Source organism: Argentina anserina, chromosome 6 (assembly GCF_933775445.1).
Source record: "Argentina anserina chromosome 6, drPotAnse1.1, whole genome shotgun sequence".
NCBI lineage: Eukaryota > Viridiplantae > Streptophyta > Magnoliopsida > Rosales > Rosaceae > Argentina > Argentina anserina.
The window spans coordinates 13331356-13343631 of record NC_065877.1 but is presented as its reverse complement, the minus strand read 5'-3'; the positions used below and the strand labels follow the sequence as shown (position 1 = coordinate 13343631).

At 37.2% G+C, this 12276-nt stretch overlaps 2 protein-coding genes across 5 annotated transcripts in view; one reads left to right on the top strand and one right to left on the bottom strand.

The window, feature by feature from the left end:
• LOC126800088 (universal stress protein A-like protein) overlaps positions 1 to 7950 on the bottom strand; it is a 99210-nt gene extending 91260 nt beyond the window's left edge. Inside the window, exons 1-3 of the mRNA XM_050527373.1 lie at positions 7633 to 7950; positions 6718 to 6836; positions 6518 to 6614 (exon numbers count right to left, since the gene is read on the bottom strand). Of these exons, the coding sequence (XP_050383330.1) occupies positions 6518 to 6614; positions 6718 to 6836; positions 7633 to 7926 (510 nt within the window). The 5' untranslated portion in view covers positions 7927 to 7950. The remainder of the gene's footprint in view (positions 1 to 6517; positions 6615 to 6717; positions 6837 to 7632) is intronic.
• Positions 558 to 5914, top strand: LOC126800080 (rhomboid-like protein 15). Of its 4 annotated transcripts, none has more exons than XM_050527364.1 (14): positions 558 to 663; positions 1206 to 1371; positions 2001 to 2304; positions 2569 to 2601; positions 2721 to 2812; positions 2910 to 2983; positions 3101 to 3195; positions 3326 to 3395; positions 4308 to 4365; positions 4450 to 4471; positions 5078 to 5132; positions 5223 to 5279; positions 5480 to 5551; positions 5638 to 5914. In XM_050527364.1, exons 1-14 carry the CDS (start codon positions 640 to 642, stop codon positions 5641 to 5643), a joined length of 1128 nt encoding a protein of 375 aa, XP_050383321.1. In that variant the 5' UTR covers positions 558 to 639; the 3' UTR covers positions 5644 to 5914. The 4 variants fall into 4 exon arrangements, with proteins under 4 accessions (XP_050383321.1, XP_050383320.1, XP_050383319.1 ...); XM_050527363.1 differs by having other exon boundaries at positions 3323 to 3395; XM_050527362.1 differs by having other exon boundaries at positions 4308 to 4471.
• Positions 7951 to 12276: the final 4326 nt, after the last annotated feature.

Below are 12276 nucleotides of genomic sequence, written 5' to 3'. Positions count from 1 at the left end.
TCCTTTTAAATAGAATTTGCAAACAAAAAAATTGACGGCTCTGATGTCCATATCTGTCCATCCATTTGATAATTACATTAGAGATAACGTTGAACCGTGACTTAAGTCGGCACCATCTCCTTCTTCTTCGTGTCCTTCAAATGACTTGGGAAGTTCCACCATGTCTTTTAGAGTATTGAAAGTAAGAACAAGGACAATTGAGGAGATGGGAATGTGGATTTAGGTCGTGTTGGCATAGAAGGGCTTAAAAATAAGCTCGAAGAAAACTAAAATAAATTTGTTTTCCCTTGTAAACCTAGTATTCTATGAAGGAATCCGTTTTGGAATTGCACTAACGGAGATGAATAATCTCTGTGAGCACCAGCTAATCTTTGACTCGACATTTTTTTTAATTTTTTATGGGAAATTATGAACAACAAATTTGAGAACATAATAATTTTGGTTTTCTTCTTTTAAAATAAATAAAAGAAACCTTTGGGCCAACCCGCCCGAATTGTCTAGACTCGAGTAGACTAGTCCCCGACTTTGGAGATTTCGAGATCGTCACAAGAGAAACGCGCGTCCATAGCGATTTGGTGACTCCAACTACTCATTGTTTTTCTCCTTTTTCAATTCCTCTTCTTCTTCACCGGAGCAGAAATGAGGTCTAACATCGTTTCTGAGGTAGCAACCCTTCTTCTCCGATCTCTATCTTTCCCTCCTCTACTTTGTTACTTCTGCTTCTTCTTTACGTTTCGTTCGCTTGCTGCGAAAATGAGCGACTGGAATTTTGAATCGAAACCGAATTTCTGAATCTAGGTTTTGATTGTGGACAGAATGATGTAATTTTCAGCAAATTTGAGCATGATTTCGTCGCTAAATCAATTAGTTAGTTCTAGCTTCTCGATTTGGATGTAGCTGTTTGATTTACATTTCTCAGAAATATACAGCATCATTAGTAATTTCTTGCTTCTTTTCATTTTGAATGGCTTGAAGCTTGTGAAACTGAAATTTGCCTGTATATAAAGTGCATCAGCACCATCTCGGAGCTCTTGTGTGTGTGTGTGTGTGTGTGCTTATGAGGATGAACTTGTGCTTGTTATTTCGAGATAGTAACGGTGTTGCATTAGACTTGGACTGAGCAGAAAATGTTTGATTATGATATTATGTGGCTTCTGTTTTGGGTTCGAGTGAGTTTTACGCTGATGGAATGCTTGGGTGTATAGGCAGGGCTGCAGACTAGGTTAGGGCAATGGTGGGAGGGCATTCCGTTCCTTACTTCTGCCGTGGTTGGTGTTTGTGCAACTATTTATGTGGTTTGCCTCTTGGCTGGATATGACTCCTATTATGAAGTTTGCTTTCTGCCGTCTGCGGTTATTTCAAAATTCCAAGGTAAGTTCTTAGGGACGTGGAAATTTGAGACAATTTGTAGTTACTAGAAACAAGTGCATTTTTGCAACCGTTTTCCTGAGTTCTCCACATATCATTGCAGTACTTTCACTGTTGACGTGTAGTGCCTAGTTAGCTTTAGGAACCTGCTAATTTATGTCTTTTTCACTTTTTTTTTAAGTGCTTGAGATTTGATGTTGCAACTGATACCTGTCTTTTCTGTAAGGCCTCAGGTTGATGATCCCTTTTTATGTCCAAGTTTTTGGTTTTTGGGAAATGATTTCAATCACAGTTGTTCAGAATAGAATAATGAATAACCTAGTGTGAGACTATTACTGCTATTGATAATTAGTGTGAAGAACAATTTGATAATTCTCTAGTTACAATCCATTTAACATCTGAAGATAGGCCTAGAAACCAGTAGTATTCTTCAACCAGATATCTTCCCTGCATCATGATCTGTGTTAGCTTAAACATCTTAATAAAATATCTATATATTATAATGTTAATAATTGATAGGAATATCACATAGATTTATCTACTTTAATAGAACTAAGAAAGAGAAGAATCCTTCTATTTTCACACAATTTAACATCAGCTCCTGGCCATCATTTTTTTATCGGCCTTTTCAGTCTACAGGATTTTCACCGCTGTTCTGTTTCATGGGTCACTGCTTCATGTACTGTTCAACATGATGGCGTTGGTTCCTTTGGGTTCTGAGTTGGAGAGGATTATGGGGTCTGTACGCTTGTTGTACATAATCATTCTGTTGGCTACAACCAATGCGCTGCTCCATCTTCTCATTGCACTTCTGGTGGCCTATAATCCTATTCACCCTTTCGAGTATCTAATGAATGAGTGTGCAATAGGCTTCTCTGGAATCTTGTTTTCTATGATTGTAATAGAAACAAGTCTCAGTGGACAGCAATATAGAAGGTTGGTTTTTTAATTCTTGAATCTTGACATGATTTTGTAATTCCTTCTTTTTCTTTTCTTATTGCATTAATTTTCTTTGCAACACATATTGTCCCAATCTTGGCAGAATTAGCTGTTTAAAACTGCTCATGTAATAATGTAAAGTTCTTGGAAGGAAAACAAGCATAGGCACATTTCAACATTGCATTTCTTTAAGTTTCCTGCTTTTCATCTGGCCTTTGCATTGGAATCTGCTAATCCACAAATTTTCTCTCTGTGCTGCAGTGTGTTTGGACTCTTTAATGTGCCTGCCAAATGGTAATTTCCAAAACCTTTGTTTATTATTTGCGGTGATACATGCTTGTGCCATATCTAGGTTTTTCCTTCTAGTTTCTCATATAATGTGTTAAAAATTTGTACCTAAATATCTGTTGCAGGTATGCATGGATCTTGCTGGTAGTGTTCCAACTTGTTATGTCTAATGTTTCATTACTGGGACACCTGTGTGGAATTCTGTCTGGCTTCGCGTGTAAGTCTTCACACTTTTATCAACTTCCACTTTATTGTATTGTTTCTATTTTGCATGAAGTCAGTGTGACTGGTAAACTGTTGCCTCTGCAATACAGATAGTTACGGCTTATTCAATTTCCTCATTCCAGGACCATCCTTCTATTCCAAAATTGAGGCCTCCTCATTGCTTGTAAGTATTATATTACATTGCTTTAGATGACTGATTAATATAGGGACACTGTTACTTTTTTATTTAATTTAAATTCTTCTAATTCAACTTATTCATATCTATATTTACACCTTCCAGTCATCTTGTGTGGGACGGCGTAAATTTATTTTGTGCACTGGTGGAAATCCCTCTGCCTCCATCCCTACATATTCAAGCCAAGACACCACATCTAGGTAAGCTCTGTAAAAAGAAAAAAAAATTCAGATCTCACTGGTAGCTGGTAAGATACATTAAGTTCTGTTTCTTAGAAAACAAACATTATGTGTACTATAAGATTTGTAACATGATATACTATCTTAGCAGCGGATTATTGTCGGGAAGTTTATGGAGAAACTTGTCTTCATGGATCCCGCGGAGAGAAACATCTCCTCAGGTATTTCCTTCATCACCTTTCACTCTTTTATGAACCATAATGGTCTTTAGTAGTGTTTGATGACAAACATTCCTTCTTTATAGCTTTAACATGATTAAGTATGATTACTTAATCTATGCATACTTATATATATAGAAAGTGTGATAGAGGGAAATATGACCTATTTTATTGTTACTTAACACTCGTGTCCCATTATATAATTTAAAAACCCATTTACTAAATTGTGATTTTCAACTCTCAAGGACCATACATTTCACCATCCCTCCTAATTTAGTACTTAGAGATAGATCCTACTATACACTCGTTTGTGTCCCGTGGTGTGTTGAATTTTAGTGTGTGTAGAAGTCATGTTGTACATCATTCTATCATGTATCCTGAGTTGTACTGATCAGTGTGGCTGAAGGCTATTTTGAATTCGACACTGTTCCATATGCAATAGTAGTATATTTTGTGTGCTGGGCCTATTCTTGGTTGTTTTTTTTTTATGTCTTTAGCATTGATCTCTTACTCCAGAGAAAAGTATCCAATATTTGTCATCTTGAATCAAGACTTGCTATGACAGAATTACATGGCAATTGAGTTTCCTATATCTATTTAACTATTTAATTCATCATATCTGTGTGGCAGAACATATACTGGATTTGCAGTTCCTGAAATAGATAGCCTTGCCAAAAAAAATATAAAAAAGTAGACTCAGGGTTTGACTGCTTATTGCACTAATTAAACCTTTTTGATTATTTCAAATCACTGGTAAAAAGAAAGGTTACCAGCTATCTATTTTCTTTTGCTTCAAGTCAATTGATCCATGTTCCTAACTCGATACTTATTTTCGTTTCTATCCATGTTTAGCCTTGAATGTTGTACCTTCAATATTTGCAAATATTGATCAAGTAATTGAATTCGATGATGCAGGGAACACAAGACGGTCAAATGTTTCCTGGAAGGGGCAGGACACTGGGGTCTGGTGCAGGTCAGGCTGTTTTTGATGTTAATTCAGATTCAAACTTACAGGCTAGACTGTTGGATAGTGACTCAGAACATCTACCTGATGCAGGACAGCAGTTGTCTAATGGAAGGTATAGGAGAACTTAGGCTATTGCCGTTCATGGATAATGTGTTCTGAACTTCTGATTGTATCATTAACGGTTTGGTTGGTTAATCTTTTATATACGTTATCAAGTTGATGGATGCTTATCACTTGATGGATTTTTGGCTTATGATAGATATAGATGCCATATTATAAACACAAGGGATTTGGTATTTAGTTTTATGACATTGCATCTGTTGATCAATTAGTTCCTGTATTATTGATGCTTGTTACATTGGATTATAAAAACCAAATTGGTTTATGTTTTGTGCACGGCACTGAAAAGCAATTATTGAAGTTAGATTGTCACAACAATCTCTTAGGGTTGTTATGTTTATTAACGTGAACAAGGGGGGATTAGGAGGTAAGGAGGGAGACGGAACTTGTTTTAAGCCTCTTTCATTATGTACTTTTGTGTTACTGACTCTTTGGATGCCTGCATGTTCTGTCTGGCATTGTCTTCAATAAAGTTGCCGTGTATAAAAAAATGTACAAATGTCTCTTGGTAAAGTAGGTGAGCTAAAGCAATAGTAAGTAGTATGCATTGTTTGAATCTACAGATGGGAGTTACCAACACTATTTTTGATATTTTCAGGCGACCAATAAATAATACGGTGGCAGTTGGAGCTGAAATTCCTGTTCACCATCAGGTCCGTCTTTTTATTTAGTTCAGGTGCTTGTTGAGAAATTTCCAATATTTCTTGTGCATTTGGACTATAATATCTCTTGGTTGGATGCAGGACTATGTGGCTTCTGAAGAAGCAATACAAAAGCTTGTGTCGATGGGTTTTGACAGGGTAAGGAATTTATCCTGCGCCTTTTCCTATTGAAATGAGCGACCATCCGACAGTATGCGTTGTTCCGAAACTGCCTCGCTTCTTATGTGCAGGGTAGAACTAAGATCCAAATATATAATGGGATAGGTTGCTAAATATCTGTATCCATGTTTTAGAGCAAAATGCATACTTTTGTGCTAATGTCTTGCACTGGGTTACAGACGCAGGTTGAAGTTGCATTAGCAGCTGCGGATGGTGATATTAACGTGGCAGTCGAAATTCTGAGCCAACAGGTCTGTCTCAAGCGTACTTATATTTCTCACGATTTTTTGCGATGACATATCCTGTCTAACTTATGGGGACTGGGACTTAACTGCAGGGTTAAAATGCAAGCGAACATGCTAACTTTCGTCTTCCCAGATCTGAACCTCCAATGGATCGTTGTATTTGCCCAGGTCCACTATCACAGCTATGTGAGGTTCCCAATCTTGTATACTGTATATTGTTTGAGAGCATCATAACTGAATTTTCTGGGCATAAAAGATTCTGTATGGGAGACTTCAAGCTAACATTTGGTAAAAGAAAAGGTACATAAATGGTCTAATATGTTCCGACAAAAAAAGAAACAAAGAGAAAGGAAGATAGTTCAGACTTAAGTGAGCATATTGCTGTAATTAGATTTCAAGCTTTCTTCTGGCTGCAATTATTAAAGTTTCTTTTTAGTTTACATTGTATACTTATGCTGCCTTGGACTCCCCAGAAGATGTGCCGGTAGACAAGGTTAAAATGTAGCGTTAGTATTCATCACTTGTGAAGGTGAACCATTTGGCAATGTTTTGTAGATAATGCGGAAAATTCCTGGCATTGTAAGCACTCTTTGAAATGTGCCAAACCATAAGTTGAATGAGTGATCCAGATTTAACTTGGAACTGAAACAGTATAACCTCATACACAGCCTTATATACTGCACTAAATTTATTAGCAACTAATTCTCTAAGTCACAACTAGGCCAAACACAACCATTGTAATGATGGAGCCTGCCCAAAATTTCACATATGTTGCAAACAGAGAATTATACACAGTTTGAGCTTGCATTGCTTAATTTATTAGATGGAACCAGTTATATATATATATAGGTATAACGACAAGCGGAGCAACTGAGCAACTCGAATAATTTACACATGTCTAAGTACTTGGTTACTAGAATTGGAACTTCAAATGGCCAACCCCTTATTGGAACCAACATGTCCCAGATCTAATTTTTTAGATGATGCAGACCCCCTTGGTGGTTTTACGATCACGACTGGACATGATGCATGATGTGCGCAGTAGTCGCTCACACTTCCTAGGAATGCCCTGCCAGCACCCAATCATATATATTTAGTACGAGCTTAATCGGTATATATATATTTTCTGATTTAGCTTGTGTTGAAAAGAATCGTACGTTCTCAGTTCTCACCTCTTAACCATGCCCAGGCCACGACTACCCACAACAAGAAGATCTACATGCATCTGCTCTGTGGCTTGACAAATCTTGTCCTTTGGATCTCCGATCAGAATCAGAGTTTCTGCTTTGATCTGCACATTTAATCGCTCATTCACATGTAATGGTATTAATTAAAAGACCAGCAGGCATTTGTAGCCAACAACTCCCATCTTAATTATAAAACTCAACCATGCATATAACCATTCTATATGCCACTGTAAGAATTCATCTGTGATCACTGGAAGCCTACAATAGTCATAAACTGTTTATGATTAAACGTCTAGCTAGAGTCAAAATTCGTAAATCAAGATACGGAACTGCTAGCAGAGACACTGGAATTCTGACTCATTTTACCATCCTCATTCACTATTATACTATATATGCCTCGAGCCCTCGATCAATCCTCATAATTTTTTCTCCACCAGTATTATATATATATATATATATATATAGACACACGAAGATTTTTAGGTGCGGAGATCCGTACATTAAGCTAAGATATGAATTTTTATTTTTATCAACTTTTTGATCTGAGTTTTCACATTTCTACTATTAAATTCTTAGATAATAACGTATAAATCACCTCTTTAAAATTTCAGCTAATTTGATAATCAAGTTAAACTAATGAACATATTAAATCTGCCGAATTTGAACCGTTTACCTCTTATTGTGAAAAAATTTGACCGAAAAGTGTGCCAAAATTAGAACTTCACTCTGAAACTTCAGAATGAACCTTCACTCTGAATAGAGACTATATATATATATATATATATATATATATATTCGCATAAGGTTAAAATCAGCCACTAAACCTATCAATCTCAACAACTACTATAATATCAGTACTAAGATACTTGCAGCTGTTTCCATAGACACACGGTGACTTACCCTCCTATCCTTGCAAATCTGCAAAGCGCGGGAAAGAAGGGCAGCAGAACTCTCCTCCTGAGCTTTCTTCACCGACTCTATCACCGACGAAGATGCATAATAGGTTGCGCCACCAGTCCCTGCAGGGTACACACAGTGCTGCAACGGTTGCGTGACGTAGACCACGGTCACCATCCCTACCTCCCCCTCGCCGCCTTCCACCGTGCTCGGTGCGTTGATAAAGAGATGGTCAAGCGCCCAAGTGAGCGCGTAAAAGCTCGAGTCGCTTTCATCGATGGCGACCATCACCCTCATCTTCGTTTTCCTTTGTCCCTCATCCCCACCGGGAACCAATGGGGTGGTCTGCACTGTGGTACCGATGCCTGCTTCAGTAGTTTGAGTCTCCATTAGAGATTGGTGTGGTCAAAGAGGTTGGATTCTGGTGTATAAAAATGGGGTGAGTTTGTGACAAATGGAAACCTGGTTTGTTATTCTTAGGACTCCTTCACGTGGTTTTGAGGGGTCTGGAGATAGGGAAGATGATCGATGCTTAATTTTGGGTTTTGAGTTGGACGCTACGTGGTGCGGTGGTGGTCTCTTGAAGAAACTTGGCATGCATGGCTGGTTTGTATGCGTGGCGATCATGCAGGTAGAAATTTCCAATTTCACATGCAACAATAATGAGAGCGAGCCAGGCACGGAAGTAGGGAGGGGCTGAGGTGTGCTACAGCCACTCACAAAGTTTTGGGGAAATTGTGTGCTTTGATGTATGTATATATGGTGTTGTTGTAGTTCAGCAGCTGTCAAGATGTTTGAAACAAAAAAAACGACAAGAAAGTAGAAGAAGCAATTGTTTGATTAAAAGAATGATATGTAGTTGAGTATAATCAAACAATTTAAGCAAAAAGCAGTAATAGAGTGATTAAGGTCTTTCCAAAGATAGGTCTTCTAACTACTTGGCCTTCAGCCCTTCTCTTATTACATTCGCAAAGAAAGCTCTTCAGAATTCAATACTCTACTTCTCTTCTCTTATCATCTCATTCTCCCAACCTTATTCAAGGTATTACATTTACATTTTTCTAGGATCAGAATTTGTATTAAAGTAGACGAGAAATTTTATAAAAATATTTAGTTTTCTTATTCTGCATAAGGTAAATCTAGCCCCTCTCTGTTTTCAATTCTGGTTCCGTGTTGCGGTCGGGACGACCCAGCTCAGTATTCGCAGACACGTACTGATATGTGAGCAAGTGAGTTCATAGTGTCAGTTACATCAATTGAACTCGTTTGGTAACTTGGATTAATGTGAACCTCCTTATGGGTAGCCTTAAGTTACACTAACTGTGTCTCATGTTTGGTATTGTAAAGGATTAGGGAGTATTACTTGAACAATAGTGATGTCTCATGTTTGGTGTGTCATTGTACTGGACTATTTCTTGTAGGGCTGGGCATGGGCCGGGACAGGCCGGGATTCACTTGATCCTGGTCCTGTCCTGCAGATTTTTAAAAGGGACGGGACATGGAAGTGATTAGACTTTTTGAAAAATAATCCCGCCAGGCCCGTATCCCGTTCGGGACCGGGACGGGTTGGGATCAAAACGGGACTATTCATCAATTTAAGCAAGAATTTCATACATAAAATTAAACTCCTGCAATTCAAAAGCAAATATTTATAACATAACAAAGTCATATATTAAGTCTCATACTAAACTAATAACAAAGTCACATATTAAGTCTCATACATAACAAAGTCATATAGTGGATTACTCAATTACATATTTAGGAATTTAGGAGTTCAAACCAATAGTCCAACACAACAGCAAAACAACTTAATGTCCAGCAACATTAGCTCCAAGTTACACAAATATCTAATCAACAACATGCACCACAGCCTTGGCCTTCCCCTTTGATTTGGGAAACACTAGAACACTTGAGGCAGTGTTCTCATGGTCTAACCAACAAACCAAACACAAGAAGTAAAAATAGTTAAAATACTTGGAAAAAGAACACAGAAATGCAGAATAAGAAAGAAAGAAAGAGAAGCAAATTGATATTGTACCTAATTCAGCTTTTTCATAGAACTCTGTGTTCTCAATCGAAGGCAACTCATCTTCAACTTTAACTTTAGCAATATCATCTCCCAACAACCAATTTTGCAAGCAAACTAAAGCCTCCACTGATTTAGGAGTTAATGAACTCCTAAATGGAGAAATCACTCTACCTCCAGTGCTAAAACATGACTCTAATGCAACTGTCGATGTTTGAATGGCAAGTACATCTCTTGCTATTGCTGCTATAACAGGATACTTAGGGCCATTTATCTTCCACCAACACAATATATCGAAATTATCATTATTATCATCAATAGGTTCAAGAGGAGCATTCAAATATTGATCCACTTCATGAGTTAACACTGCCTCATCAGTCTCTTGGACTATACTTCTCCAATTGTTCAACATCTCTTGCTATTGCTGCTATAACAGGATACTTAGGGCCATTTATCTTCCACCAACACAATATATCGAAATTATCATTATTATCATCAATAGGTTCAAGAGGAGCATTCAAATATTGATCCACTTCATGAGTTAACACTGCCTCATCAGTCTCTTGGACTATACTTCTCCAATTGTTCAACATCCTACCCCTCACACCTTTCTTAGGATTGGAGGTTGAAGTAGTGATTGTGCTGCTTGAACTTGTGGGACTTCCTGATATGCGGATATGTCTACCACCATCAACATGTGGTGCATACTGAAAATTAAGAAATAAAGAAAGACAAAGAAATCGTATTATAAATCATGATATAAATGTGAATTTGTTGTCAAGTGTAGCACTACTAATTATAGTGACTGTATATAGAATGCTAAGCAAAGTGATTGTATATAAAATGTTTTATTTATATCCTAGGGGAACATAACTACATAAGACAAAGTTATTGTATATAGAATGCTATTTATGTATATAGAGTGCTAATCAAACTCAGCAGAAAATATGAAACACTGATTACAATTCATAACCATGGATCAAATATGCTAAAGTTATTTAAATAAGCTTATATTAACTTATCACACTTCTTGTATGAAAGAATATCATATTAATATAAACAAACTCACACAAGAGAAGCATAATAGTACAAACTTAGCATATATAATCAATATATAGAGATCTAAGAGTTGTACCTCATTGTAGAGTGCCATCAATAGAGATTTGATTTCAGTGGTTCTGTATTCCACAATATCTTCATCCAGACCTTCCTCCCTCAAAACATGTGTATAATTCCTAAGCTTGAATCTTGCATCAAGTACAAGCCCTACAATAATCAAGTGATTAATGTCAGTAAAGTTGCCAAAGTATTTCAAGAACCTAGAACTCATATTTGCAGCCATTTCAGTTAATGTCTTCTCTGTTTCAGATCCAGTTGCCATTTCAGGTTCAATGAAGAGGCTGTTGATGTTATTCTCCATTAAAACAACATCATGGAATGGTGTATGGACAGTTGGAGTCAAGCTTGCACTAACTCGTAGAGTGATATCATAAAACACACCCAACAACTCAACAAATACAGCAGCCTTTTCCCAATCTTCTTTTCTAAGAGGTCCAACTCTATCTTTTCGACTAAGTGAACCTTTTGGAACAATAACAAAGCTATCCTCATCAATCTCCTCTTCTGGTTCCTTGAAATAATTCACATAAAACTGATCCTCATCTTCTAACATCCTAGCAAAGGCTTTCTTGAACTTGATGACTGCCTCCAACATAAGATAAGTAGAATTCCATCTTGTTGGGACATCTGGACACACTAGACCAGTATTCCCAAGCTTTTCAGCTATCACAGCTCTGCGAAAACTTTCAAGTCGATTAGGGGAAGACCTAACATACTTGACAGCATTCCTAATGACTAAAACACTTTTCTACAGCTTCTTCAAGCCATGTTCTACAACCAAATTGCATATGTGTGTTGTGCATCTCACATGCATGTACTTACATCCTAAAACAGACTTGTAAGCATTAGAATCATTCATCTTTGCTTTCAACCACTTTATATCTGACTTATTGGCAGCAGCATTGTCCATAGTAATTGCTAAAACTTTCTCAATCTCCCATTGCAGTAAACACGATTCTATAAGTCGGCCGATGGTTGCCCCTTGGTGATTTTGGATAACACAGAAGTTTAAAATCCTCTTGTGCATTTTCCAATCTTTATTAATAAAATGAGCAGTAAGTACCATATAATTGATATTTTGCACACTAGTCCAAATGTCAGTAGTGAGACTGACCCTATAACCCTTCAAAGTTTTCTTCAACTCTTTTTTACCAACAACATACGACTTGTGGAAACGTGTAACCAACTTCTTACGCGAGGGTAAAGGACTATACAGAGGACACACCCTAGCACAAAACCTCCTAAATCATGTCTTCTCAACAACGCTAAAAGGCAACTCATCTATGACAATCATTTCAATTGTAGCAACAATATAGTCATCATCATTATAACCTACTGCACTTATGTTGTTTGAACTAGACTTATCACCAGTTAGAACTTTCTGATTCTTATTAAGTCTTGTTGGTAAATACCTACAGAACTGGTTAATATGCCTAATCATCCCCAAAGTCCCACTATTATTCTCCACATTAAAACTCCAATTTTTCCTCTAGGACAATGGA

What these genes read in the sequence shown, in the direction of transcription:
- LOC126800080 (XM_050527361.1), top strand. Translation starts at nt 640, where the DNA reads ATGAGGTCTAACATCGTTTCTGAG. An exon ending in CAGCAGTTGTCTAATGGAAG is followed by an intron (nt 4,472 to 5,077) that starts GTATAGGAGAAC and finishes TGATATTTTCAG; the next exon opens with GCGACCAATAAATAATACGG. An exon ending in AAATTCCTGTTCACCATCAG is followed by an intron (nt 5,133 to 5,222) that starts GTCCGTCTTTTT and finishes GGTTGGATGCAG; the next exon opens with GACTATGTGGCTTCTGAAGA.